The sequence below is a fragment of the Perognathus longimembris genome, chromosome 1 (genome assembly GCF_023159225.1).
Source record: "Perognathus longimembris pacificus isolate PPM17 chromosome 1, ASM2315922v1, whole genome shotgun sequence".
In the NCBI taxonomy this organism is placed as follows: domain Eukaryota; kingdom Metazoa; phylum Chordata; class Mammalia; order Rodentia; family Heteromyidae; genus Perognathus; species Perognathus longimembris.
Window position 1 is genome coordinate 95,522,828 of NC_063161.1, and position 13,075 is coordinate 95,535,902.

At 38.8% G+C, this 13,075-nt stretch overlaps 1 protein-coding gene across 1 annotated transcript in view; it reads right to left on the reverse strand.

The window, feature by feature from the left end:
• Window positions 1–12,662, reverse strand: part of C1H9orf85 (chromosome 1 C9orf85 homolog) — a 32,553-nt gene extending 19,891 nt beyond the window's left edge. Inside the window, exon 1 of the mRNA XM_048332495.1 lies at window positions 12,450–12,662. Coding sequence (XP_048188452.1) covers window positions 12,450–12,551 — 102 coding nt within the window. The 5' untranslated portion in view covers window positions 12,552–12,662. The remainder of the gene's footprint in view (window positions 1–12,449) is intronic.
• Between the last annotated feature and the right edge of the window lie 413 nt (window positions 12,663–13,075).

The following is a 13,075-nucleotide window of genomic DNA, read 5'->3' on the forward strand; positions in this document are numbered from 1 at the left end:
TGGGGGGACCATGAGAAAGTACATGGACCATTTAGTAAACTGCATAGTTAAGAAGGGCTGGACAACAGGAAAATGAAAGTAATGAGATAAGACAGACCTGTTTCACAAACTAAAGACTGTAGACTCTCAGGTAGGGAAGTTTCTAGCAGGAAAAGATGCTAAGTAGCAATTAAAGACAAAACTAATAAAGGATATGGAGTTGGGAAAGGAAGTTATTGAAGTGTGACACACTAAAATAGTAACTTGGCTAGAGCTGAGGGATAGAAAAAGGTGCACAAATACTAAAAAAAAATCTATATTCAGTAAATGGTTAGTGAGAAGATGGCTTTTCTCTACAGTTGAAGCAAAGCCTTCAAGACTGAGAAGCATGACTGTTTCTAAGCCAGTTCTCAAGCTCTACATAAGACCTAACTACAGAACATATTACAAAACAGGTTTGCAAGACCCACTGTCAAGCTTGTGATTCTGTAATTCAGGAGTTTCTGTTGCACAGACCACACTGTGGGCAAGAAATTGGGAATATAATAGAGCAAAGTATAATTAATGCCATGAGTGAGCTTAGACAGGATGAGTGTCTATGATAAAAATCCATTCTCCCTCCCTCATATTCAGCTTTACACGGTAAGGCTTACAGGGTAAATCTATAAGCACAAATTAACCAACTCTGCACTTTGTAGAGTTACTCCAAGTAACTGAAGTATCAGATCTAACTGGGGAAGGCATTTACCTTCATACTTTCATACATGGTTTCAAGACTGTGTCTATTGGAATCATCTTTGAGACCTGTTAAGAATGATGACTGCTGGATTCAGTCCCAAGATATACTGATTCATAACTCTTGGCAGCTCTGAATCTACATTTTAAACAAGCTTTGAAGATGATTCTCAAGTGCACACAACTTTAAGAATCTTTGCTCCAGGTGAATTAAATGGTTGAAATATCTAGAATATGTTTGCTACCTTACCTCTGCTGCTAGAAACACTACTATTAAGGAGGCAATACACTTTTCCTTAGCAATTTACCATATAGTGGAAAAGGCACAGGTATAAGCAAAAAATAGTAAATAGCTGACAGGTATTCTACTGTATATCTGTAGCTACCATCAAGCTAATTGTCAATGGTTGTGCTTAAAAATTAATTTCCACAGTTAATTATATTTCCTTACAACTTTATTGATGGATAAATCTCTTAGTTCTATTTTACAGAAAAAGAAACAAATCCAGACATATTAAATAATACAGTTAAGACTAAATGTATACCAGATATTAGAACTAGAGCTTAAGATCATGCGGGCTGAATATGAATTTCTTACTTGGCCCTACCTTTTCATATGTTTTTCTTTCTTTTTTCTTTTTTTTTTTTTGCCAGTCCTGGGCCTTGGACTCAGGGCCTGAGCACTGTCCCTGGTTTCTTTTTGCTCAAGGCTAGCACTCTGACACTTGAGCCACAGCGCCACCTCTGGCCATTTTCTATATATGTGGTGCTGGGGAATCGAACTCAGGGCTTCATGTATATAAGGCAGGCGCTCTTGCATCTAGGCCATATGGCCAGCCCCTCATATGTTTTTCTTTATTTACTTTTTCCCCCTAGATATGGTCTTGCTATGTAGCCCAGGAGGCCCTTGAATTCACAATCCCCTGCCTCAAACTTTCCAATATTTTGATTACAGGCATATTCCACCATTCCTGGTTTGCAGTCTTTCTATTAGAGAATAAATCCCAAGCTGATTTTACTTTCATCATTGAGAGGACTATTTCTTTGAAAATATATTTTTAAGTTCCAAACAAGTAATCTAAAAAGAAATTTATGAGACAGTGTTTACAGACTAAACTGTATGCAATAATAGTGTAGCAAATACCTGAAATGATCTCTAAAATAGCCTTGGAACTGACAAGAAAAGTTATATTGGGAGTATAAGTCAGGAATCCAGAGGAGCTGTTATTTTAAAAACTTTATATCAAAGATACTACCGTCTGGTAATACAGGCTCATGCCTGTAAACCTAGCTAACTCATAAAGCTGAGAGCTGAGAGCCAAAAAGGGCAAAATAGTGTGAGTGATTCCATCTGCAATTAACCAGCAAAATGACAGACTGAAGGCTCAAGTAGTGGCTCAAGTAGTAGAATCTGTAATCAAAAACGTCCAGCAAAAACATAGGCCCTGAGTTTGAGCATCAGTCACCCAGTCACACACACACACATACATACACACACACACACTCTCTCTCTCTCTCTCTCTCACACACACACACACACATACACACACACACACACACACACACACACACACTGATAATCCCTCAAATTTTATTTTTTTCCTTTTTTTTTCTTAACCATAGCTCCACTTCTGGCTTTTGGTAATTAAGTCTCATAGACTTTCCTCCCTGGTTGACTTTGAACCGCAATCCTAAAATCTCATTAAACCTTCTAAGTAGTATTATAGACATGAGCCACTGGTGTCTGGCTTTTTCCCAATTTTCATATCTGAATGTAGTGTTTGAGTGGTTTCGCATGCAGGATGTGTGGCTGTGTGCTGGTCAGGTGACTTAGGAAAAAACTGTTTACACATTTTAGTAGAAAACAGGTCATTTTGGTTGTTTTCCATAAAAGAGTTACCATGAATTTATAAACCATATTCTCCACCCTACATAAAAAAAAATTTCCCTGCCATTTTTATAGCATTCCTGTGGCTAGGGCTAGACATAATTATACTCATTTTGCAGACAGAAACCTGAGACTAAGAGAATTAAGAGACTGGTTTGAGGTTTCAAAATTAATCAGGAACAGCAGAGGTTAAACCAATAAAAAGATGCCTTTTAGTTCATGGCAACAATCACTTTCTAAATATTAAAAATAACAACAATAAAACACACAGTAAGTTTTGCAGTGTACACACTTCAATCTGCAGTGTTGTAGCTTATTCTAACAATGGCATATTAACTGCTTTGCAAATATGGTGAAATATGCTGGCTTATCTCTAAGATAAACTTTGCGGCATAACAATACATTGTTTGTTGAAAGAACACAAAGAAAAATAAGTTAAAAAATTTCATTTAGAGAAAAAATAACATTGTTGTTAAGGAATATTCTAAGTGAGGAGAATTTACTTTTCTATCATGTTCACAATTTTTTAGTATCTCAAGACCTAAACAATGAAGGGTTACTAAGTGGTTAGCAACATGTGCCATCTTGTGTACAATTCAACTGGAATGCAAAAAGCCCGACTCAAGCCACAACTGTGAAGTGTCATGAGGCAATGCACCTGTTTTTATAATCACTCACCATAAATTAGTCACGATTTGTGATCATATCCAACTGGGAGGCATGTCCCAAGTCAGTGACCTTACATGAAACATTGACTGGCCATTGCTTGGCAGACACTAAATAAATGAAGAATGATATTCCCTTCCTTCAAATGATTAGTTTTAGGAATTGTTAACTTTAACTCTTTTAAGAATAACTGGTAATATCACAAACCAAATTTTTTTTCTTTTAAAATGTCTCCATCTTAAAATGATGTGCTACTTAGAAGTCTGCTCATAATTATAAATGAGATCTTTGATCTGTACCAATCAATATGGCAGCCACTACCCAAAGTGGCTATTTTGAATAAATTAAAATTCAAATCCTCGGGTATGTTTACCACATTTCAAGTACTCAGTAGATACATGTGGTTAGTGGTTACCCCAATGGATAGCAGCAATGAGGACTACATAGTTCATTACAGAAAGGTCTACTGGATAGCACCATATAGATTAACGAACATTAACACAGAATAATGTGTTACTAATGAAAATGAAGAATCACAACTCCCTTGGAAGCAGATTCAGAAATGAACTACAATTCTTGTCTTTGATTTAAAGGATAAGATCTATGATGCTTGCTTTAATAGGCAGAGAAAACAAGCTGCTCCCAAGCACAGGGCTTCCTTGTCAAGCTCTAGGACCAAAAGAATTCAGGAATACAGCTGTGCCATCTTTGTTAACAGCTGTTCCTTTGCTATTGTCTTAATCTTCTTCTGAAGTCTGGCTGAAAGCCAGGTGTGGTGCCTCCCAGCTACTGGAAAAGGTGGCACCAGAGGATCAAAAGCCTGAAGCCAACCCAGGCAAGATTGGTCACAACTTACCTCAAAAAAGCAAAATCAAAAATCAAAAGAACTGAACACATTGCGCAAGAGAAAAAGCATTTGCCTAGCATGGATAAGACCTTGGGTTTAATCTCTAGCATCACACATACACACATACACACACACACAAACAAAATAAAATGTGATCAGAAAAACCTTGACTTCCAACTACTTTATATATAGAGAGAGAGATAGATAGATTCATATATTGTTTAGTTGTATCCCTTTAATCTTATCTACTTTATACCACATTTTTCTTTACTTTTTTTATAAAGATAGGACTTCATTTTTTAGGTTGTTTACAATATATGGGTCTCTATTTTCAAATAAAGAATTACATGTTCACCTGTTACAAATGATTCATCTTTGTCAGAAGCACCAATTCGGTTAAAACAGTTCATTTGGGTGAGATGTTCAGTCTTCTAGAATTCTACTTCCTGTTCCTATTTTTCTATATGCCATGGACAAAGGATTTAGTCCATAGTCTCCTGTGGGTTCAGAAAAAACACTACCCCTGGGTTGCTTTCCACAATGCTGTTGACAGCACCTTTTTCAGTTTTCTAATGCCACATTTTATTTTTCCCTTCTGCCTTTTCACTGAAATGGGGGGAAAAGAAAAGATAGGTGTATGTTTCCAGTCAGCCATTTTAAATTAGAAACCTTAGTGAAGCCTGATTTTTTTTTTCTGGGTATTAAAAAAGGAGGTAAACACCTCTCTATAGAAAACAGAGTTAATAACCACTGTGAGTTAGGAATTTACTATTTAAATATACTAGAGAACCCCTGACCTTGAGATCACCAAGTTAGGGCCAAAGAAATGTCTATGGTTCATTAATAATGAATGTAAATTCAAATATCATTGCATATGTAAAAGTAACCATATGTTCTTTCATAGAGATAACAAATGACAGCTTACCCCACATGACTATTTTAACTTTATTAAAAACTAAATGTAGAACTATTATGTCAGTTCATTTCATAAGATATGTGATAACATATTACTGAAGTGTCTTATGATAAAGGCTAATGATGGTACAATGAACATACACATACAAAAGTATATTCTATGATGTCAAATTGATGACTTCAGTGACATGAGTAATTTCAAAACAAACAAGTCAGCCACCTGGTAGGAAAGTGCTGAGCATTTAATAATACATAAATCTTGATAGAACAAAAAAGCATTTAAAGTAATCCCTAGCTTAGTTTGGTATGCCATATCTATGATGATGTAAATTACCTACAATAGCAAATGCTCTTCAAAACTCTGAGTAATGGCAAGGTATAATAAAATTCCTCCACTCATGGAGCATATTTGAAAATTATTGTACCCATATACTCTTGTTAATGTTATGTGACTGCCAGAAGAAAAACAAGAATACAACTTAGCTCCAAAAGGAAATTTGAATAGTATAGTACATTTAGAAGATAAACTTGTCTTCTAACTAGTAATAAACTTGATAAAGTATAATGGAAGTACCCACTATAAGGTTCAGTATCATGACTTACAGAATTAAGATTGCAGTTGAGATACTCAGGTCTAAAGCTATGTGGATAGTCCAAGTTCACTCTTGATAGTTCTAGAAGCCAAAATTTGTACAGAAACCAAATTAACCAACAAATTAGACTGATTTCTTTCAGTTTAAAATAGGATTACCTAAATTTTGCTGTACCTATAAAAACGGAAGATGATCTACCCAGATGCGTTTCCAGATCTACAAGCACTACTTTTGAACAGAGGCTAACCATCTGAGAATCCGTACCCTCTACCTTGCCCTAAAAGCTAGGATTCATAACTTTGTTTTAAGATACTTCAACAAACTGAGTTGTTTATGCCTGTTATCCTAGCTACTCAGGAAGCCAAGATCTGAGGATCAAAGTGCAAAGCCCAGGTAGAGAAAGTCCAGGAGACTCTTATCTCCAATTTTCCACCAAAAAGTTAGAAGTGAAACTGTGGTTGCCCAGACCCTAAATTTAAGCTCAAGTACTAGAATGAAAAATAGAAAAGAGAAGAGAAAAAAAAAAAGAAAGAGAAAGGGAGGGAGGGAGAGAAATAGGAACAAGGGAAGGAGGGAGAAAGAGAGAAAAGGAAGGAAGGAAGGAAGGAAGGAAGGAAGGAAGGAAGGAAGGAAGGAAGGAAGGAAGGAAAGAAGGAAGGAAGGAAGGAAGGAAGGAAGGAAGGAAGGAAGGAAGGAAGGAAGGAAGGAAGGAAGGAAGAAAGGAAGGAAGGAAGGAAGGGAGGGAGGGAGAGAGGGAGGGAGGGAGGGAGGGAAGGAAGGAGGGAGGGAGGGAGGTAGGGAGGGGATGGGGAGGGGAGGAGCAGAGAGAAAAAAGAGGAAGGAAAGAAGGAAGGACGGGAGGGAAGAAGGAAAGAAGGAAATCCTTACACTTGAGAAAGAGAACTACTTTGATCAGGAGAAATCAATGACAGTCTCTTGATCTGGATGGTTCTGGGACTGTGTTTATCTGTGGAAATTCATTAAACTGTTTATTATCAATATATTTTTACATGCTTGTAAGCTAGACTTCAACTAAAGGTTATTAAATAAAAATGCTCCATATTTACCTTTTTCCACTTAAAAATTAGTAACTAGACTCTTAAATGAAAAATTCATCATTGTATTGATCATTATCAATGTTTGGTATGTGGTAGTGTCTCAATAAAGACAGATGAATAGATTAAAAATCAATTACAATATGTCAATAAGAACTGCCCAATTCTATTCTTTCATGCTACCTCAAAGGCTGCTAGATGATGTATACTATATACCAGAAAAGTGGCTAAAAATGCCAAGTCTCTGTATTTAGGACATAAAGAGTATTTATTTATGTGTGCGAGAAAGAGAAAGAAGCCAAGGCATGTGCACTAATAACTAATGTGACATTCATCATGTGCATGGAGAGGTTAATATATGTTATAGGTTAGGGAAGGAGAGAGACATTCCAGCCAAGTCCAAGCAGGAAAGGCATAACTCAGGGAGTAGCCAGCATGTGACAATAATGAACTGACATTTACAAGATGTTTAACACTCTGTGTCAGGTGCCATATGAGCATTTCCACAAAGCTTAACACAGTATAGCTAACACCTGAGAACTTAGGTCATTTGTCTACAGTCATACAGCTGGTAAACATCAAGGATTTTGATCTAAATTTGTTTACTACTATATCAAGTCTTCCAACCACACTGTGTTGGGCTTGATACTTTCTGTCAATAATTCAAAAACCTACATCATTGGGCTGGGGATATAGCCTAGTGGCAAGAGTGCCTGCCTCATATACACGAGGCCCTAGGTTCGATTCCCCAGCACCACATATACAGAAAACGGCCAGAAGCGGCGCTGTGGCTCAAGTGGCAGAGTGCTAGCCTTGAGCGGGAAGAAGCCAGAGACAGTGCTCAGGCCCTGAGTCCAAGGCCCAGGACTGGCCAAAAAAAAAAAAAAAAAAAAACCTACATCATTACCCTGACCAAAATAGTACTTCTTTCCACCCAATGCATCTGCTTAAAAATGTCTTTTGTCTTCACATTTTACTGACAGAAGCCAAAACAAAACTATATGTTTATTTATATGAATGGTGACTTAAGTTGACAGTATGAGAATTTTAATTCACAATTCAAGATTAGTCCAATTAATTGGCCTTAGAGGCTTTAGTGTTCATGTTTTAGCATCTTTGTTGTGGTAATTGGCACACACATCTAATTGTAATTTTGTTACGCTATAATCACAAGGGAAAGAAACTTACACTCTTGTTTATTTTAAAGAGAAATTTAGTATTTACTCAAACATTTCTGAGGCGCTATCATTGTACCAGGAGCTCTTCCCTCAAGATAAGAAAAAGCCCCATTTTCAAAGCATTGTCCAGTACAGTAATTTTACCTGAACATTTTCACTTTATTTTCCAATTAAAGACATCCTACAAACAATATGCACCCATTCTTCTAGTTGGTGCCAATCAACTTCTCCTTGACTTCTCACCCCCACAGTCTACGCTTTTTAAGAATAATATTTTATTAGTTATTCCCTTCTTCCCCATTTATCTCACAATTATAACAACACTAGCTATGTGCCAGGGACTCATGTCTATAATCCTAGCTAGTTTGAAGCTAGCAAGGGCAGGAAAGTCCTAAGACTCATCTCCAATTAACCATCAAAAAGCCAAAAGTAGAGAATAAGCTTAAGAGGAAACAATTAAGAGTTTTGCTTCAGTTGTTTTTCTTTTTGCCATATTATGTTCAGATGTTTATGAAATTCAAAAACAGAGGTCAAGGAGGTCACTAAATACAAAAACAAACAAACTGTAGCTCAGGAAATCTTCTGACCTGGACTGCCAGATCTGAGAGTCAGTTACAAGCACAAAGATGACATTTTAAACCACAGACTAAATTGAACAAAGAAATTATTTCAAAACAATGGGAGGCAAATGCTGCTGACAGAGCATTATCATTTTTGTATCATTCTTAGAGCTTGGATATTTTTAGTTTCATAGAAAAATTGAGAAGATCACACATGTCACATATACACGCACATGTACAAGCAAAGAAAAAAAAGTAATTTCAGTGAAATTCTAAGAACAATGTGGAGAGGTTGAAACAACAGAAAGTAAAGAAGTGAAGACCAAGAGATTTTCTATAAAGAAGAAGAAATAAATGGGGGGATAGAAAAAAAGTTACACAATACCCTATAACCTATTTTTTTTCCCTCATATGAAGGCTTTGCACATACTAGGCAAGTAGCCTACCACTAAGCTTGCTAAATAGGCTAGGTTGGCCTTGAACTTGCAATCCTTCCACCTTAGCCTCCTAAGTGATTGGGATCACAGGCATATACATCCATGCTTGACTTCTAAGGATAATCTTTTAAAAGAAATTAGGATAAATAATACAGAGACTGATGATACAAGAGTGCATGGAGGGCTGGGAATGTAGCTTAGAGGTAGAGATTGAGGAAGCAGAGGTATATTCACAAGAGCAGTTAGATCGATGGAGCCTGTACTCTAAGTTAAAGAACAGAAACAAGAACATGAATAAAAAGAAGGATGAGGGCTGAGAATGTGGCTTAGTGGTAGAATGCTTGCCTGGCATACATGAAGCCCTGGGTTCAATTCCTCAGTACCACATATACAGAAAAATCTGGAAGTGGTGCTGTGACTCAAGTGGTAGAGCACTAGCCTTGAGCAAAAGCAGCTCAGGGACAGTGCCCAGGCCCTTAATTCAAGCCCCAGGACTGGCGCAAAAAAAAAAAGGATGAAGAAACAGGAGTATTTACAGAGGTAAAAGCATGTTTTGGAGGGTTACGGGAGCGTATAAACAGATGACATTATGGTTTGAGTATGAAATCACACCAGGATATCATGTTGAATGTTTGGTCCCCAACTGGGGGTGTTATTTTGGAGAGATGGTAAAACTGTAGGGTCCCTGGTGGCATGCCTTTGAAGATTACATCTGGCCATGGGTTCCTTGCTTGTTCCAACCACTATGCACACTGGGCCAGGTGACCACAGACTGCCTCCTCTGAAGCCAGGAGCCAAGAGAAAGAAATCTTTCTGCTTTGAAATTGTTTTCTCAGGTATTTAGATCACCATTGTGCAAAAGGAACTAACATGTATGATGGTATTTTAAGTTTGTAAGTACAATAGATGCCAGTGACAATGGAGTTGGACCAGAGAACAAACGTCTGATAGGCTGAGGCGGTTCCTACAGGCTGACTAGGCAGAAACTGGCTGGATTATCCATGCATATGTAGCAATTACAACCTATAATGACAAACTATGTTAGTAGGAGGTTTATACAGATCAGGAGGGGATCCTGGTCTACTACTGTGTATTTTAGAAAAGCTAATTTTTTTTATTGTTAAACTATTTTTTAAGTTTTTCTTTATTTCATTTCTGTGGTACCCAGGAATCAAACCCAGGGCCTCATGCATGCTAGGCGAGCACTTTACCACTAATCCATATTCCCAGCAACAGTTTTTAATTGAGGAAAAATGAGTTAACCAGGTAGAGCAGAAAGGGTTCTGTCTGGGGAGAGGTGAGGACATAGAGCAAAAAACTTACCAACCAAGGCTGAAGAGGCCTATTGGGAAACATGTTCTTGGGAACAGTCAGATCAGGCAACAAGTAAGAGAAAGAAAAAAGAAAAATTAGCACTGTATCTCTGCTTAGTGATAATAAACTATAAAGCCCAGAAGGTGAAGTGGAAGGGTTGAGTGAGAGAAAATTATAAGGCTGAAAGACTTCATCATGTTTGGTTCTGTACAAAGCTAACTAGGGTAAGATTTCCCAGTAATGATGGATAATCTGGCAATTTCAGACACTACAAAAACCCACAAAGCAAATAAGCAAAAGCCCCACGTAAGTTTCATGAGAGTAGCTCAGTAGTTTTCCTTTTCTGTTTAAGTTAATCTTAATATCTCCTCCCCCTTTCAGTCTTTCTTTTCATAAAAGTCAGCAGTGAGAAAGGGAAGTGATCATGAAGAACATGGCGAGCCTGCAGCAGGAATGTTCTGAGGACAAGCGAGTTCCCCAGCACCTGTGACCTCACCATAACACTTCTGCAGGTGTGGAAGGAGCCCTACAGCTTACAATAACACATGCCACAGCCTGTAACTTGCAGCCCAGTTCTTTGTCCAACTACCACACCCTACTACTGTGCTTGATAAAAGGAAAACAGGCTCTTAGGGAAGCATCCAGATAAATCATAATGTTCTCTCAGGTGAACTAATGTACTTGGATGAAGAATTCTAAGAATTACTAACAATGTATTTATCCATTTTATGTAGAAATATGTATTGATGGTATAAATATAAATTTCATAATTAATATAACGGAACCATTCTCTATCTTATTGCATCTAATAGGAAATGTTAAAGACATGATTAATGCAGAAAAAATAGTATCGGGGGCTGGGGATATGGCCTAGTGGCAAGAGTGCCTGCCTCATATACATGAGGCCCTGGGTTCGATTCCCCAGCACCACATATACAGAAAACGGCCAGAAGCGGCGCTGTGGCTCAAGTGGCAGAGTGCTAGCCTTGAGCGGGAAGAAGCCAGGGACAGTGCTCAGGCCCTGAGTCCAAGGCCCAGGACTGGCAAAAAAAAAAAAAAAAAAAAAGAAATTACTTGCTGAAAATCCATTACGTCCCACGCCATATTTATATATCATTTACCTAGCCTCACAATAATCCTATCATATTTCTCATTTGACAAGAACTCACAGAAATTAAATAGGCCATGTTTATAATCCTAGCTACTCTACTTGAGGGGTAAAGATCAAGAAAATCATGGTTTGAGGTCAGCCAGAGTATTAAATCCCATCTCAGCCAAAAAGTCAGATGTGACGGTTCATGCCTATGATCCCAGCTACACAGGGGTTGCAGGTAAGAGGATAATCCAAGTCCCAGAAACAAACAAACAACAACAACAACAAAACCCACAAGACCACATTCAAAACATAACTAAAACCAGAGGGTTGGGAGTATTGCACAAGTGTTACAGCTACTGCCTAGCAAGAGTGAGGTCCTGTGTTCAAACCTCAACACTACCATAAAACAACACACAAACAATTCAAGCCACAAATCTATTTTAACTTCACTTTATGTTAGTATCAGATTCATCTAATGCAATGCCGGCCTCTTATATGACTTTGTCCTTAATTATCTCCTCTCCAATTAAGGTAGCAAGGAGAGAAATTCAGGGCAAATTAGTAGTGATATACAACCTCAACCTTCTGGTTGGTCTAAACATTCTGAATTTTCTTCTAATTTACAGAAACTCCACTTAAATAACTTTATAAACAGCAAACCAAGCATTTTTCTCACACGTCTGTCAAAAAACAAAACGAAAGAAACTCATTTTGTTGGTGAGGCTAAAAGCAATTATTTACATACTCCCAACATACCTAAAGCAATTAATATTCTCCACAAACCTATGAGTTTGGCGTTCTCCAGAAACACCTGGTGGATGTATAAGCTTGATGCCAACTTGGAAAGACACTCATGCAATAAAAAAAAAAAAAATAGTGATCCTGATGCCAGGGTTCAATGTCTCAGTTTCCCCATTAGCTACGCGAGATAGGCTTGAAGGTGCTATGCACTCTGCACACAGAACTAAGTACGTTGGCCATGAAATAAACTTACGAGGAGATAACATATCCAGGTCAAAGAAAGGGCGTGGGAATAACATTTTGGAAAGGGTGGCAACTACAGCCAAAACTAACTCTGGGCAGCGATCCACAGCCGCCCCCGCCGCCTTCTCCCATTTACTCTCTCCCCTCACGATGAATCATTTCTTCCTAGAGTCAAGAGTCCGTACAACAGGCTGGTTCTCACCTTGGTCAGAACGCTCTTGTCAAACTTGTCGTTTTTGAAGCTAAACGTATTCTGGTGCTTCTGAGGCCTGGAACGAGCCACGTTGCCCTTCTGGGAGCTCATCACCGAAACCGCGGTCACCTGGAGCCGGTGCAGCCAAATTTCCCAGCCGAGCAAACACCTTCACCAACCTGTTCAAGATGCCTATTTTGACCCGGAAGGAAACTCGTCCCGCCTTTCTTCTCCCGCCCCCCACTCCTTGCCCTATCCAGCCCACGTGACTTCTCCGGAGGTGAAGGGATTTCGGCTCTCCCGCAGTGTTACTCCACGCGCACAGCTTCCAACCTCCCACCCTCCGCTTGGCCCTTTTTATCAAACCACGTGAACAAATCCCCTTTTCCTTCGAAATGAGAATCTCGCCTCCCATTGGTCCGAGCAGGGCAGTCAATCACAGCGACAGGGGCGGGGCCTAGACCTCAATTCCCATTGGCTCTACTTTTCCGCAATCCCCGCCTTCTGCCGAGTTCGTTCACCCTCTCCTGAGGCTCTTAGCATGACTGACACTGATGACCAGCTTGTGATTGGTGAAAATTGGGCAAAGCTGGGTTGGTTCCGCCCCCTCCCGCTGGCAGGCTGGAGCCCGGGTC